General features: G+C 40.6%; 1 protein-coding gene across 1 annotated transcript in view; it reads right to left on the bottom strand.

Annotated features, from left to right (window-relative positions):
• Window positions 1-7,770: 7,770 nt before the first annotated feature.
• The window catches only part of snap91a (synaptosome associated protein 91a), a gene marked incomplete at both ends in the record, with an annotated part of 32,898 nt that continues 23,429 nt past the window's right edge, over window positions 7,771-17,239 (bottom strand). The window contains 7 exons of the mRNA XM_083990540.1: window positions 7,771-7,836; window positions 11,533-11,574; window positions 11,680-11,786; window positions 12,379-12,490; window positions 12,948-13,041; window positions 13,646-13,748; window positions 14,411-14,486. Coding sequence (XP_083846666.1) covers window positions 7,771-7,836; window positions 11,533-11,574; window positions 11,680-11,786; window positions 12,379-12,490; window positions 12,948-13,041; window positions 13,646-13,748; window positions 14,411-14,486 — 600 coding nt within the window. The remainder of the gene's footprint in view (window positions 7,837-11,532; window positions 11,575-11,679; window positions 11,787-12,378; window positions 12,491-12,947; window positions 13,042-13,645; window positions 13,749-14,410; window positions 14,487-17,239) is intronic.

The raw sequence follows: 17,239 nt of genomic DNA, 5'->3' as shown, positions 1-17,239 counted from the left end.
CAGCAGGATGCATCATCAGGAGACCATGAATACATACTTTCACCTATTACTGTAGTGGATTTTATTATAATAGCTTATATATATCCTTACATCCATTATCTATGTATCCAGGGGGGTTTTGATCCCGTCTCAGCCCATATTTAATGAGTTTTATGTGGACAATCTGGTCTTAACCTATTCACCTTATCTGCATGAAAGTGGGATCTAACCTAAACAACCAGAAATACTGTAAAATCCACATTGAAATTGAGCAACATTCCCTTTTAACCAAAGTGCATACACAACATTAGAGCATTCTCAGCTGTCAGTAGCTAAAACACTTGGTCACAGGCAGGAGAAGAAAACTAATTTCTTCTCTCTTAGGCTTGGCAGACTATTTGTTAGTATTAGGATAATAATCATAACAAGTTGAGCCACCTCTGCTAATGAAAGGAAAACATTATCCATATCTGTCCCTTGAGATCAAATTAAAGGGGTTTTCTGTGTCCAAAAACAGTGGATAATTAACGGCTACACTTGTTTGTTTATCTATATTGTTTCTATTGTGCAGAGGAGGCCAAGATGCTTGATTAACTTGTTCAAATGGTCTGTATCTGAGGGAAAGGCATCATGGAAAATAGAAAAAAACAAAGCTGAAATGTAGGGTCTGGGCAAGTAGTTATCATTTCCACTACTACTATCATCATCATCATCACTAGCAAGAGCAACACAGTCATCATCATCATCAAAACCTTCAGCATGTTCATCATCAGAGTATCATAATGCAGGGCAATGCAAGTGAGAGGCATAATGAGAGCGAGAGGACTTTACCACCAAAGATATCTAGAGTCGGAGCGGCTGCAGACTCTGTGGTGGTGGTTGTGGTGGAGGTGGTGGTGGAAGAAGGGGTGGGGGCAGCGGGGACAGCGGGGGCAGCGATGGGGGCAGCGATAGGGGCGACGATGGTCGGCGCCTCACTAGAGGTGGGAGGGGTGATGGTGATGGCGGCGGCGGCGGCAGCGGCCCCCGTGTCGGAGGGCATCATAGCGAACAGGTCCAGCTCTGGAGCAATGTCCGCACTCCCCTCCGTCGTAGCGAAGGGGTCTTCAGGAGGAGCAGCAGGAGGGAGGGGGCATGGTTAGAGAAGAAGGGAAGGGGATGGTGGGTGGATGGGGGAAGGAGGGGATTGTTAAAATAATAATAATAATAATAAAAACACTGTAAAAAGCATATTTGAGAGGTGAGACGCCTCTGAAGCTCAGGGTTAGGCACAAAGAAAGTAAACCATGCACAGGGTCAGTAAGTCCATGTAAGTGCTGCAGCAGACAGTGGGCGACAAAGCTAATCACTGACTGTGCAGCTGGTAGTGGAGGGTAATTATAGGTTGACTATTGGCCTCGTGAGAATCATCTCTGTCCCTTGTACATTGTTATGTAACTGTACAAAGCCAGATGTTACTCACTCGCTCAATTCATTCACTTCTAACCCGGTAGCCTATTGTTACATACAGCAAATATCAAATTCAGATTAGTGCAACCAGTACATTAGTAGCCATCATCGGTTCAAACATTGATTCTTGGGTGTTTTTAAGAATGTACAGGCACCATTTCTATGTTGTTACTTTACTTTTCCTTATTTTTTTTCGTCTGAAATGTTGGAGCTACAGAAGACACACATAATTTATTTAAGTATTTGTAATTCTACCACTAGAAAGTTAAGATGACCATTAGGAAAATATTTAAATGACAGAAATTAAGGGTTGGGGTCCTATAGGAAAATGAGACAGGACATATTTTAATACTCAATATAAACTGTTTATAAAAGTAGGTTAACATGCCACAACCTGAGTGACAGTGACTGACACACGTGCACACAGACACACACTCAAGCACACGTGCGCACACACACACACACACACACACTCTATATATATACAGATATATCTCTAATGTGTCGCCTGTTGCCTTTTATATAATATTGTAGGAAATTATATTGTGACGTTTAGTCACTATTGTTTTCCTCAAACTGTCCTGCCAATAAAACATCTTTTCACACAGATAAACCCAAGAGATCAAGTGTTGGAGCAGAATGAAATTATTGTAAGAAAGTGTTACATTAATGTTAATATTCTACTGTTTTAAAATAAAAATCATAATAATCAGTGAGAAATCATGGACAACTCATGGATTGCTCCAGTTATTGTCCTGCTGTACTGTATCTCATTGACCAAAGAGAGAAACTGAATGGAGTTATTAAAACAATAAAGGCAAAAGAAGAAAGGCTCAGTGATGATCAGTACAATCATCACCATCAGGGTTAGTGATATCAAAACAAAGTTGTATCCATTCCTGGACAACAGTGTTACTGTAGAAATATCCGCACTGTGCTTTTTACTGCAGTATTCACTGGGTGAATATCAGGAGAGGGGTCGTCAGGATGTGGGAGGAAAGGGTCCATGACTGGGGCATTACAGCAGGATTTGGGCTGAGACAGTAGGCCCTCAGGGGCAAATGTTTGTTCTACTGTCTCCTATGGAAGCAGAAGCAGCTTTGGTATAATAAAAGCAACAACAGCTTTCACATTCACACACACATCCATACATTCACAAAGACACACACACACACACACGCACGCTTGCACATAAAGCTGTTTTGTCACCCACCAGATCCACCAAATGCATCAGCAGCAGGGCCCGCGGCCACGGCAGCAGGACCATCTCCTGGGGAAGGTGCAAACGCATCTAGGGTATTGCAGACGAAAACAGCCGGACCGCAAACACACACACACACACACATAAAAAAAAACAAGAACACCCGGGCCGACACATCGACAGACACATGAATGTAAAGAATAGAGGATGAGTAAACAGATGAAACGGACAGGAAACAAAAATGAGAGGTCAGCATCAGGAAAAAGCAGAGAATACAAGAAATATGCAGCCCGGTTACCGTGGCGATTGGTCTGATTGAACTGTACCGCCACCAGTCAGGTTATGCGTTTTGTGAGGCTGCATAATGCTGCATTCAGTGAGTGCACGATCTGTGCGGGCTTGTGAAATGAGGAACGTTGTCACAAGTTACTGGCACTCTGTGACAAGAGGGGAAAATGTCAAGTTCAGGGATGAACGGAGGGAAAATCTCTCTTTGACAAAGAAATTCAGCCAAATATTTGATGCTTCACCAACATCAGGGCTGAGTCTAAAAATAAAAAAGCCGAAATATCATTAAATGAAATCCAGCTACTAATCATCTTGACATATTTATGAAATCATTGGGAAGCCATCAGGGAGGAAATCATTAAGGTTGATGAACAAAAACCAACAAATCCCAAAATTGCGAGTCTTAATAATAGATGAATTACATTGCAGTGGGTTTACTGAGGTGCACACGATTATGATGAAACCCTCTAATGAATATTTAAAACATGTCCAAGCTTTTTCGGTGCAGCTCTGAATAAAAAAGAAAGGACAGTTATCCACTACAACGGCCCGTAGTTTTGGGATGTGCCAGAAAAGACAAACGTTTTGCTCAGTGCTCAGAGCAAAAACAGGGTGAGTATATTAGTGTGCATGGTAGTAACAAATCAGGATGTAAAAACATTAGTAAAAGGTGAGAATAGAAAACTATTACATCTGAGTCACAGCGCTAACCATCAAATATTTGGAAACATATAAACCTCAAACAACCCTCACTGCTAATCTCAAGGTTTTTTCAGGATCCTCACTTACTCTTACGGATAAACAGCTTTTTAAATGATGGTAACATCAATTTGATCAACATGAACCAAAACTTAAAATTGAAATATCAGTTATATTCATATATTTTTATGTTTCTTTTCAATACTTTATATTTTGCTTGTGTTGAAAAAGAAAAAGAATGTGTCATGTAGAGCTAAAAATAAAATAAAAAATGAAAAAAAGAGTTATCTTCAGTAAGAAAAAATTATATTCCTTCCAGACGGCAGGAAACAACAGTAACACATCAGTAATAACTGAATGTTTAGCTTGTGTGACTTGAATGTGATGGTAAAAAATCTGCACAAGGCACAAACTGGAGCTATATGGTGCCATCTTCTCACTGAAATGTCATAATATACATAATATACTTTTCAGGTTTCTACAAAATGTTCATGTGACATCAAAAAGTGTGAGAATCACAAGGTCAGATTCTCAGCAGTCTTTAGATGTCACAGAAGCCATGCATAATATCACATACATGTGTCATCTGATGCGACAAAGGCCTGTGGACTTTTCTTGTTTTACATGTGATAGCCTGTAGCCTAGGGAGCGATGGTGAAATCCCAGCTTTTTATATACCAACTCTATCTGTAAATTACTAAATGGACAGCAGCAGACGAGCAGGCAGGCTGCCATGTTTTTTTTTTATCACAGCCTACATCCTACCCTCCAACCACACTGACCTCCGAAAAGGTCGATCTCGGCGGCCGAGGTGGTGGCGGGAGCCGAGACGGGCAGAGAGGCTGGTGCAGCCACAGCAGCAGCGGGAGCAGTGGCGGCGGCAGCGGCAGCAGGTGTGGGTGCAGCAGCTGCAGGGGCAGCAGCAGCAGCATCATCATCATCAGCAGACTCTCCCTCGTCCAGGAGAGCTTCAGAGGCTCCATCAGAGGCAGCTGGAGTAGCTATGTAGATAAACCACATAATCCAAATGCCGTGACCCAGTCACAACCCCCCCAGAAGAGAGGCACAGGAGGAGAGAGAGGGGAGATAGGAGGAAGAAGGCGGTGTCAAAGAGACTGAAATGTTTTAAAATAGACTTGGTGTGTGGTGAGAGATTACCAGGCAGGATTCAAGTGCTCACGGTTACAATGTGTGTGTTTGCTAAACAAAAATGACAAGGAATTGCTGGTAGAAAGCAAAGGCAGCAAAAAAGGCAGCAAAAAAGTCAACTCACCCTCAGCCAAGAGATCTGTAAAGCAGACAGACAGGAAGAGAGACAGGTGAGAATGAATGAATGCAGAGTGAAAGTATAGAAACACTCTAATGAAATGTAGAAATCGTTCATTTGCAAGCTGCCAACATTATAAAGTATGATCCAAAAAAAAAAAACACAGATGTACACCAATGGTGAAGCCCAATTGAGTTAAAAGGTCCTTAATGTAATTTCGGTAAAGGAGGGTTAAGGTTGGACTCTGGCCAGGGTCAGTGTATCAGTGGAGATGTGGGGATAAACAGAGGCCATGCCAAAGACCAACTGCAGTTTTATAATGAAAATGCTCTATAATTTAAACCACTGGAGGTTTTTACACAGTCCAGTAAAAACATCAGAGAGCTCCACTTCTTTATTTTACTGTAGAGAATAAACTGTAAGAAACTAAAGCTTTACCGTCGGTTTTCAAATTGATTTTCTTCCGACTTCCTACTACCAGGCAGCATTTGGTTTCCATTATTTTTACTGTGGTATTAAATTCACACTGTGCACACACTCTCTGTATGCTTCAGAAGAAATGCTCCCCAGTAACGTAAAGGGGTCTACTCTGTAGTTAATGGGATGAAACATGCAAAACATTAACATGGTCCATTTGAATGTGATGAATTTAAGTGAATTAAATGTGTTTTCATTTGCTGATATTTGCTTCTATAAGTAGATTAAACTTTCAATGTTTTTTTCTGTTGGGTTTAACACAGATTAGTTTTTCCATCTTGGACAGATTTACAGTTTCAATTGTATAATACATTTTATATTGTAAATAATAAAGATGCAGTTTTGGTTTTGTGTTAATAAGCAGAAATGGGAGTTGAGCCAGTAAAGGAATGAAGATTTTGTTAACTGTACTGAATTATACAAAATCAAAGACCGCCTTCTACCAGTCTGGAGCATTACATTCATTTAAATGTCATTTTATTTTCAAACTGTGTTTGAAGGTGGTGAGAAAAAAATCCAAATCTACACATCTTCCTTTCTTATCAAGTGTCTGTGTGTCTGTGTCTGTGTCTCCACACACAAACTGGCTGCATGTGGTAAAACAACATAAAATGATGCAACTCTGATTAACAGTTAAAAATGTTTTTTTTTTTTTTTTTTTACCTCAGTCTGAAGGATCCAATGTTTAAATTACAATTAAATTCAACTTTGGCATGCACACTGCTGACAAACCCATAATGCAATGTGAGTGAGCTAATGAAGGTACATTATATGGGAAGTTGGGAATGAAATACTGAATGAAATGTGTGATTTCAGAAACCAGCCAATTACTGTGAGCAGGAAGTTCTCACCTCCCCATCCAGTTATGGAGGAAGCCGCTGCAGCGCCCCCCGTTGACGAGGAGGAAATTGGATCTAGATCCAACAAGAACCCATCATCAAGGGCGCTAAGCACAGAGAGAGAGAGGGAGAGAGGAGGGAGCCCATGTCTACTGTATTATTCATGTAACTGAGTTCAAACACTTTGTCATATTGTTCAGTGACTCTCACTTGCTAGCGGCGGCGGCGGCTGGGGCTGGCGCAGTCGGGGTGACAGAGGGCGGAGGAGGTTTGGCAGGGGGCCCGGGGCGAGCAGGGGGCCCGCCGCCGGGAACAGGAGGCGCGGGCTTGGCTGGTGCAGCAGTGGCAGTAGCAGCAGCAGCAGCCGGTGAGCTGTTGTTGGCTGTCACATCCTATGGCAGAAAAAAAAGACCCGCGTTAATATGACACACAGCACAGTTATGTAAACAGCTTTTTACTGCATCAGTTCACAGTGAATCACTACCTGTAGCAGAAACTGTTAGGGGTGAACTTAAAAGTCAAACTTGCCATTTATACAAGTTAATGTGAAGATCTTAATAGTAGGCTATACAACAGGTAAAGACTATCATTATAGCCACTACATTATGATTATCATGAAACGTAGCTTACCTTAGTAGGTGACCTGCAGAAACAATCAAAATACATAGGTTAAAAAAAGCTTTATGATGTACAGTACTGGCTCACACATTATGACTGTTTCTGAGATGGGAGGCAAAGTGATTGAGTATCACTTTGGCGTTTTCAAGCAGGCAGCATTTCAAAGCAAATCCCATTTAGTAAACATCTGCAATTAATGGGTCCATGCTGCACTGTTGAGTAACAGCACCTTGGCCTCAGCTCCAGTGTAATAAGGTTTGTCTTTTTCACATTACAAACACAAAGTAAGAGCTGAGTGTTTTTCAACTGCATGCTTCTAAAATAAAAATAAAAAAGTCAAAGCTGACTAGAAGATGATGCCACACTATTATCTGAGTAATGACGCAGGGAAACGGCACAAAATATGTACGAATAACACTCATACAGAAAACAATGAAACAATGGCGCTGTTTGCTATAGAAGTGTATCTTGAACAAGGCTGCCTGAGTATACAACAGTACCAATGTCTGTTGCTTGTTCAGATATCATTCTATAGACTTTCAACTCAGAAAAATCAAATAGTTGAAACAATAAGTAGTAAGGAGGATGGTAAATTAGTATTTCCAAGTCCAATTCCATTTGATATTAGGATACTTACTTATCCTCTCTGAGTAGGGTAAAGACGGAGGAAATGACATGTTAGAGAAGTAACACTGAATAATAAGGAGATGTCAGCAATTTAACACAAATTAAAGATCAAACAGGTCCCAGGAAAAGAGAGAAAACTCCCCCACTAAAACACCAAACGTACTCTGGTGCATGCTGGATAACCATATGTCGCACCAAAATCCCAAAAGACATGGGTGTCATCAGGATTAGTGATGCTTTGGCTCTGTGCTATACTTCTGGTAAATAAAAAAAAATAAAAAACCCACAACAACAACAGGCCCCAGGCTGCAGATATATTTAGCTACTTACGGCTTCTTCCCCTCCAGAGTGTTGAGGTGGGTCTCCAGGGACTCCAGAAGACTTTCCGGGGCCTGCAGAATGACACATAGTGGATACTCTACCAGCACAAACACATAGGTACGGTCGGACGACGACAAGAGAAACTTTGATCATGTCCAACAGAGTCACTGAGAGGCTGCATCAGGACACGATCGCAGCTTTTATAAAGATGTGGGGCTTTGATAGATGAAGTTTCTTGCTCCTTTCGATTTAAAGAGCAGAATAAAGATGAATAATGAACATCACTTAACAACAGCAGTAAGGGAAGCGCCGCATTGACTACATGTCGTCTGTGCTGCTTATTTGCAAGATGGATATTTCAAATAAACCAAACAACCAAAAGTAAGAGGCTCTCTAGTACCCTGATTGTTGCAGTGGGTTCTGCCGTCCCTCCACTGATATACTGATAATCATCTTCCTTGTGCAGTTTTACAGAATAATCTAATGAACAGTGACTCACACGGCTCCAAAGTGAACTGAGCCTCAGTCCGGCACAAGGTTCAGGTGGAGACACACCACTTCTCTCAGGTGACACGCTCCCTCTTGATCCAAGTGTCCTTATTAGGATTTTAACTAACTGCTCTCCTGGCGTTACTTAACTCTAGATTTCTGCTTTAAATGAATTAACATTTAATAAACTTGGTTGCTGAGTATTAATCCCTGCATACTTCCTTTGTGATCCTGTTTACTTACAGTATTTTTTTTTAATCAAATATTCCTGGTTTCAACTGATAACTTTGAAGATTTCACATATAAAAGAACAAATACAATAATTATACAACATTTCTCAGCTATTTTTATGAATGAATCATATTTTGTAAGATGTTGTTAGTATATTTTGTTAGTCATGAAATGAAAATCCAAGAGGAGGATAAAGCAGGATATAAAAACAACTAACAATAATAACAACACAACAGAAAAATAACCCAAAAAAAGGTTTAATCTTCATGCCAGTAGAGAGAACAGAACAGAACAATATTCGAGCCAGCAAACATGCAAAGCTGCGTGCTCAGTCAGGCTAAATGAGACATTATCACCTCCCGACATGCAGTAGAAAAAGATCGCACAATAATATCCAGCAGGCTTATTAACGAGAGGTCAAAGCTAATTCAGCCAATGAAATAAGTCACTAATTCACTTTCCTTTAATTCCCTGCTCCATTTCCTGGATCTACCCTTTTGAAGCTGTCTAGTCTATTATCCCTAAAACTTAAGAGAGACCAGGAAAGCAGTGAGGCTGATAATATTTTGTCTTGGCACTGAGGGGGATGGGTGGACGATTTATCATCCAGCAGGGACTTTAAAGCGTTTTGTCCTCCAAGAACAAAAGAAGGTTGCTCTGGGATCAGCTCTGCCACAGTGACAGAGTTGTAGTTTTCATTTGAGGACACTGGCATGAAAACCGCTGCACTTTCTCGCTGCGGATGCTGTGACAGGCAACAAGCATGCGTTTGAAAGATTATCTGATATGACTGACAGTGCCTTCAGTGTTGTCTAACAACTCTACACACAAATATACAAAAGTGCACATGAGTGATGACATAACAACACAGCTCCTGAGTCAGTCAGATGGTAATATTATTATTTTTTTTTTTTGTGTGTGCGAGCTGATGTAATACCTCCTGGAAGGGATGGGAGCAGAAATTGGCGGCTGAGAATGAGATTAATCCACTGTAGTTTGAGGGATCTGGGAGATTAATATGGTTTGCTGTCCTGGACACATGAATCGAATTTTATTTATCACTCATTTAAAATCTCATTTTCTAATGGTAGGGCCACTGAGCTCAGCGGCAGTGACGATTAATCAATGATAAACAGTTAATTTATTGCAGAGTAGTATCACTGGTGATACTCGCTGAGATTTATTTGTTGTTTACCTTTTATTTCATTAGGCTAACACTTCTTTTAATACAATTATCTACATTGTATTTCAATTGAAGTCAATGAGGAACAACTGATTGGTTTTTCAGACACGACAAAACTCCAGAATAAGTCCAGACACTTCAAACTGAAAGAAATTCATCAGTAAAGAGGCCGAGGTGACGAGACTTCGCCACAGGCAGAACAACACAGCAGAACATCGCTGCCGGACATATTACATTTTGAGAAACCTTGTCAGGAGAAACTCTTGCTACTCACTTTCTCACTATACATTTTACATGCCAGTGATGGAGGTTTCAGTATCTGTTGTTTTATCTTCTTTACCAGAATGTGCACATAATTAAATGAATCGCTAAAGTAAAATACAAACGGTTGACATTTGGGAAAAGGCTTTAGAGAGAGCTGTCCGTCTGTATGATAAAAGTTAAGAAACAGGAAGCAATGGGCTACAATATTTGTTTAAAATTAGGCTTTTTTTTCCTTCTTGATTAAACAAACAACATTAGCACGCTAATTAGTGAGTCTCAGAGGAGCTATTTAAGGAGGACTTCAGACAAAGCCAAGATAGCAGCTTCCCCATTTGCAGTCTTAAAGTAAGCTAAGATAAGATAAGCTAAGATAAACTAAGCTAAAATAATAAAAGCTCAGATAAGCTAAGGGCTGCTTGCCCTTGTATTATATTTAGAGTATAAACAAAAATATTGTGTCTCAGTTACCTCTCAACAAGAAAACCAGTATGCATACTTACAGGAATTTAGAATACCATCAGCATAGCAGCACAACACAACTCAGGTAGTAATCCTTGACTCAAGCATGAATTTATGAAACCCAGCTTGACGCAAATTTATAAATTTGACCTCTTCTGAAAAGCCAACATCCAATCTCCATTTCCAAATACTCTACCACAACAGTGCGATACATGTTTAGTGTATCACAGTTTGGATTTGTTTTATACCATTGGCTATACATGGACCTGACAAACCTGAGTTTGATCAGGCAGCATTACAGCATGCTTTTCATGCAAATCGTCCATACTGTGAAAGGTTAACCTCAACTGAAGAGTCTCCACAACAGGACATAGTGTAGATGTCAAAGACTAATTCAGGGACCAACGGAAGAAATCAGCTTTCTCTTTAACTTGTCGTGGAGACTCTGCAGCACAGTCCCAGGATAACAGCCTGCTATTATTTTATACAGTTGTTGAACTAAAACTATGTTTAGCTCAAGAGTTTAAGCAGCAAAAAAAACAGCCACCTGATCAGCAGCATTGCTCAGCATTTCACAGTTTATCCAATCAGCTCTTCCAGTCACATCATCCCACTTCATCACAGCGCCTGATGTCTGTCTGCTGGGTGTGCACTCGCTGTGCAGTGTGCTTCAAGTCTGTGCACTCAAAGAGAGCTCATATGTTGACCTGCCCTATATGCTTTTTTGCTCCCCAAAGCTAGCTCTGTGCACTACTCAACTACTCACACTCTCAGCCTGAATGATCAATCTGCATCTCTGGAAGTGAAAAGAAAAAAAGGGGGGCACAGGGGCCGTGAATCATCACCACAGAACCACAGCTCATTGGCTGCATGGAGGCTGGAAGTGCACGTGGGGTACAGTCACCTCTTTAAACGAGACACACAGTGTACTGTAGATGTCTGTGAACGTCTGATTATGATCAAGGGATAAAAAATCACGGTGAACACAGCAGAAGAAAAATTAGATGGCAGCCTGAAGACATTCACATGACATGCAGTGTAAATGGGGAAAAAATACAATACTGACATGCTAAGTTAGTATTTAGTCTAAAAATAACTTCACTGATCCAACAGTAAGAGATGAGGTAAAGAAAAGTCTTACCTGAGTCAGTTCAGGGATGTCGTTTTTGTCTATTCCCACTTGCTGTAGGTGGATACAGTGACATGTTAATAGAGTAGTTAATAAACAGCAGAATATGTATCTGATATCCAGTGATATAATAGATGATACATGCGGATTGAGGACTACCTCAGCAATTTTGAAGAACTCGGACACCCGAGTCATTCGTGTCAGGAATCTCTTGTAGATCTCCAGCCCGTCTTTACACTGGCTTCTCTTCATCTGGAAAAATTTTTCTAGACAAGAGAAATTGCAAAATGTGACTCCTCATTCTCATAAATGACACTTCAAATTAAATGGCGTAACAAAAATAAATTGATCCTTGTAACAAGTAACGTAGCATGCAAAAAAAAAAGAAATATCTGATTTGTCTGTGCCAAAAAACATCCACTGTCCAAAAGCTATTAATATCACACTGTGTTAAACCATCGCACTGGGTGACATGTTCCCTCCTAACTGTGAACCTTAACACTGGAGTTTATAATGAGATGATCCCACATATATACTCACTAGTGCACCAAATACACAACTAAAAATAATTCCCAACACATGCACAATTTATTCCTGTAACTGTAACTTTTGCTAAAAGCCGCAGTTCTCAGCATTGACTATTTGTGACCCATGGGTTCATCCTGTCTGTACTGTGGGAACAGATGTCTTGGTATTGTCAGGGTAAAAAAAAGTTTTTAAAGCTTGTTGAAAATATAAAATATAGATATATACAGTATAATAAACACTATAATAACCCAGCCTCCTCCCTTCAGACAACCTAACTTTCATTCATTGATTTTGAAGCTCACATGCAGCTCTTTACTTTAGAGTCTTTACCTAACAGGTTGATGATGCCGTCATTGTAGCAAGCATATAACTTGATCAGATCTTTGAAGAGTAGAAGAAAGCAGGCGTTTATCACTCCGTTGTTCAGCTCCGGTGCATGTACCTGTAGATGCAGGTAGAAGCCAAGAGGCACAATGTAGTTAGGAATCATTGAGAGTCATTAAATGTAACAGAAAATAACTTTTAAGTCACAAATGTGGAGGCAGTAAAAGAATAATACTTGAAAAAAAAAGTAATACATACAGTCTCTGTTTATGTACTCTCACTGGTATATCAGCCTCACTCTGCTATTGAAGGTAAACCAACCAGAACTTTATATTGCACATTAAGGATTAAGGGGGTTGAAATGTACTGCACTGTTTACAGAGAAACCACACATTATTAACACCAGCACTCAGGGAGTGGGCCCATGTGTGAAAGGAGCTGTGACTACATGTCATCATACATTCTGCTATGACATTAAGCGGCGTTAAACGTGGCTGGCAGTTGTGTTCATCCCTCAGCAAATTCAGTAACCTTGCGAAGAGCGACTTTGTTCCCTTTTAGCGAGTGTCACTCACTTCAAAATCGAGCAGTGCGTCGATCTGGCTCTGCAGGGTGGGCATTCCTTTCAACAGCTTCTCTACTGTCATGGTCCTCATCACTCCATCAGCTCTGAGGCGAGAGAAGAAAGCAGAAATGTGTGAATATGTGAGTATGTGAAACATTTTAGGCCAGAGTATTAGACCTTCTTTAATTATAGCCTGGCCTGCAGGGTCTAGAAACCACAGAAATGAATCCAGTGCTGAGACAAAGTCAGACTCATATACTGTCTGTCAGCACATGGATACCTATGCATGCACCTGTCACACATGTAACATCCATCAACGCGTCTAATCTCTATTCTGTAGCCTGCGTCTGTATTTTCAGTGCCTTGAGGGACCTTGTGTCTGCCAGCTAAACAGAGCTGTCCACCCTGTTTGCATGAGTAATGGCCCACTCTGTATTCATCTCTGCACCCAGTAGACGCCAGTAACGCCATACACTTGGCTAAATGCCACGCTGGAGGTAACCAAGTTCATACCACTCACAAAAACAACCTCTGTGGGATGTATGTCATTCTGATGGATATGGAGGGCAAGTAAGCAGCAGGCAGCGCTCTAGCCTCGGATAAATTAACACACAAAATATCTAGCAATAAAAAAAAAAAGGAAAATCAATAATAGTGCTGAAACAGTCATAGAAGAAGGGCGGTGCCATGAGAAATGAAAACCAATACCCTTTCTTGACTCGGCCAAAGTCGAAAGACATCTGTCTGTAGGAGAAGGCCTTCTCGTTGAGATAGCGGCTGTAGCGTCTGATGAATGTGGACATGTCATAGCCTGAGGAAGACATGGAAACACATGCACAGTAGTATGGTATTATTATGATATTATTCACATTACTTCATGGTTAAAAAAGATAAAACAAACATTGAGTCAAGAAAAATGTCATAAATAAAACTCCTCGCACACAAAATCTTTGATAAAGTAAATACTGCATTCATTTCATTCTTAAAAGGAAGAGTTCAACAAATAAATATTCTTATATAGCAGATGCTAAATAATTTCCTGGTCAGATAAGACAAGCTTGTCATTCTTCTCATTCCTCTTATCTGTATGTTAAATATGAGATTAAAACCAGGACTGGAAGCAGATGACTAGCATTTTGTGTTTCTTGATTCTAATATAACGGAAAATCTCTCAAAAATGGATTGTTCAGCTCTCTCAGCTCTGCGGACATTTAACCCAGTGTTTATCACTGTGGGAAGCTGCACTGATTTCCATGGAGATGGGTTTAATTGAGGGGAACAGGGGTTAGGAACAGGGGTTGCAAAGAAGAGTGGTCACGTTGGTTTTAACATTCAAGCTTGTTCTGCTGTTGTCTGAACTGTTTAACGATTAAAATGCACATGCTAGAGAGCGCAAACTCGAGTGGCCTACATAAATAAATTGATAAAAGAATTAGCAAATGGAGGGTGTCTGTAGATCTGTATATTACGCACCGTGGGAGCCAGTTTTGTCCAGGAAGTTGCTGAGGTTGAACAAGGTGTTTCTAGACGCCAGAAACTGCACGAACCTCTGCAGGAAAAGAGGAAACACACAGGGTTTAGTTCTCTGCAAAGCGCTAAATGAAAAACAGATGAGATAAAATAGTTAGCATTCTCAATTAAAACTTTTTTTCTGTGGCGAGTAGCTGTGTGCAATACAGATGAGCTCTGTAACATCCCTGGCCCTGAAATTGTGATGCTGTACGTGCAGTAGACTCCTGCATAGTTTATTGTTCTTAATAATATACTGTTTAGAAGAGGAGAGTAGCCTGACTGCACCATATTTTTTTCTATATTTAATCTTAGTGGTCAAATTAAGGTAATAAGGCAATCAAAAATAAATAAATAATAATAATTTCTAGTTTAGACATTTTGGCTTGTTTTTGCCAAGAATTAGTAATGTTGAAGCAAAAAAGTCAGTTATCTTAGTACTGTATAGCTTAGCTTTGCATATACAATGAAAACAGGGGAAACAACTATTCTTACTCAAAATGAGCTTAGAGGTCCTGGTCCACTTTAATTGCCTTTGAAAATAAACAGTCTCTCACTCCAGTCTCCATGCTGTTCCCAGCCTGTATGCTAAGCTAAATTAGGCTAACTAGCTGCTGGCTACAAGAATTTTGTCAACTGTCAGCAGGAAAGCCAATGATCATATTTCACAAAATGTTCAGGCCTAGCTTTAAACATCACTCTGCTATAACTACATCCCTGAAGTCATACCTTATTATATTTTCATTTGATTTTATTTCATAATTATCAAAGGCATGCAGCGGGGATAATATAAAGAGAAGACTTGTTTGATGTTGGCAGCTTCCCTCAAAGGAGATGTTCAGCACTTTCAGCACAAAATGTGAAACTGCCTATAGAAGATAATGCAATTAATATAAGAGGTGTAATTCTGTACTTGTCTTTTTTTTCTTTAATGATTAGATCCAGTTTAAAGGAACCATGCTACAGCTTTCATAAGCGGGAGGTGTGAATATGAATTAGACACATGGGGAGCACCAGGAAATAGAGCATAATAAAGACAAATAGGCTCCCTCTGCAGCCCCGCAAGTAAAAAGCTTACTCCAGTGACAGTGACACACATGGACATAAAACACCCCCCCACACACACACATACACTGCTCATGCTTATTTTAATTACACAAAGCAGAGCACCATAAATTGAGGAGAGGTTAAGATTGAAAATGTCCTCCCAGTGAGCCACAAATGACCTCCTCCAACTCCTCTCACCCTCGCTCCACGTTGAACCAGTACTCAATTTATCATCGCCAGGGACACTGCCTGGTTAATGGCAAACATACACACACACACACAAAAGGTACATGCTGTATAACACAGACTGTATTACCTCGTCAAACACGATATCATAGTTCACCTACAGCAGTATCCCTTTGAGCTTTTGTTTCCACATCACAGTTATATAAAAATAAAAATTGTGTGCGTGTCGATAAAGAGTATCCCATTGTGGCCCAAAGCAACATAAGTACACTTGCCCTTTTGACCTGATACGTGATGTAATGACTTCAAAGGTTAATGCTATTATCTCCATGTACTTAAATCTCTTCCAGGTCTGCTTTCTGTCCAATGCATGCTAGCATAGACAACCCACACAGGGAATAAGGAATAGTGAGATGAAGGTACAGAAAGGGAATGAATAACTAAATGAGATTATGGTTTGATTGCACTGCTTCTCTCATGTCGTTTATTCTCCTTTACTCTGAACCTCTCTCTTGTTTTGCTGTATCAATATCAATATCTCTCTCTCTCTCTCTTTCTCTTTCTCTCTCTCTCTGGCCTTTGTGTCATCTACAGCCCAGTGGCAGCTGGGGCTTTTTGATGGGCAGTGAAACAGCATCTGTTTATCTCTCCAAAGTTATCCCTTGTCGCCCATTCAGAGCCTTTGTTTTTCTTCAGCTGTCAGGACATAAACTGGGTCAGGAGGTCAGGACCAGAAAGCAGCAGGCCAGTCCCTTTATCCAGCCCATGGAGGCTTTGTTGAGCCATATTTAGAAAGTACAGCACAGAAGTGAAACTTGAATGGTATTTTACCTAAATATCTGACATCCACAACCAGCAGAGCAGAGATGATTTTAAAGTGAATTAATAACACTTATATATAACCTATAAATATATATGGATAACCATTGGCTACAGCATCGTGCCACTAGATGCATATTGTCCAAACAGTTGCCTTTGACACGGTAAAATGTTAGCCTTTACTAGAGTCATGTTCCTGTCCACCTGCAGAATTTAAGTCAAGTATTTACTCTGTCCATTCTCCCCTCTCTCTTGCTCTCTCCTCCCAGCACTTAGCTCTCACTCGCCCAACACCAACCCCCTGTGGAGCTGCTGTTATGAGAGCGAGAGTGAGAGTGCTGCTGTGTTATGTTCACCAACTAGCCACTAACACTGTCAGTCTGCCATTTGGTGCTGGACTGTAGCACCTCTTGTTGGATTTCTCCTAAATGCTGTATCGACCTGAGGAGGAGAGATTTTTTTTGTCACTAAACTGCAACAGCGTTCACATGGTTATTTGGACCATCCATCCAGCCATCATTGACGCCAGTTATTATCGGTGAGGATGGAGCCAATCTCGGCTGACATAGGGAGAGGGTGAACATACATAGCCACATTCTCACCTACAGGCAATTTAGAGTCAATTTAGAGATTCCAATCCACCTATTACGCACATGTTTGGACTGTGGGAGGAAGCTGGAGAACGAGGAGAGATGGCAAACAAGTACAAGGACAGCATGCAAACTCTCCCCAGAACCTGTG

This window comes from Trachurus trachurus (genome assembly GCF_905171665.1).
Source record: "Trachurus trachurus genome assembly, chromosome: 16".
Lineage (NCBI taxonomy): Eukaryota > Metazoa > Chordata > Actinopteri > Carangiformes > Carangidae > Trachurus > Trachurus trachurus.
This window is presented reverse-complemented; position numbering and strand designations above follow the sequence as displayed.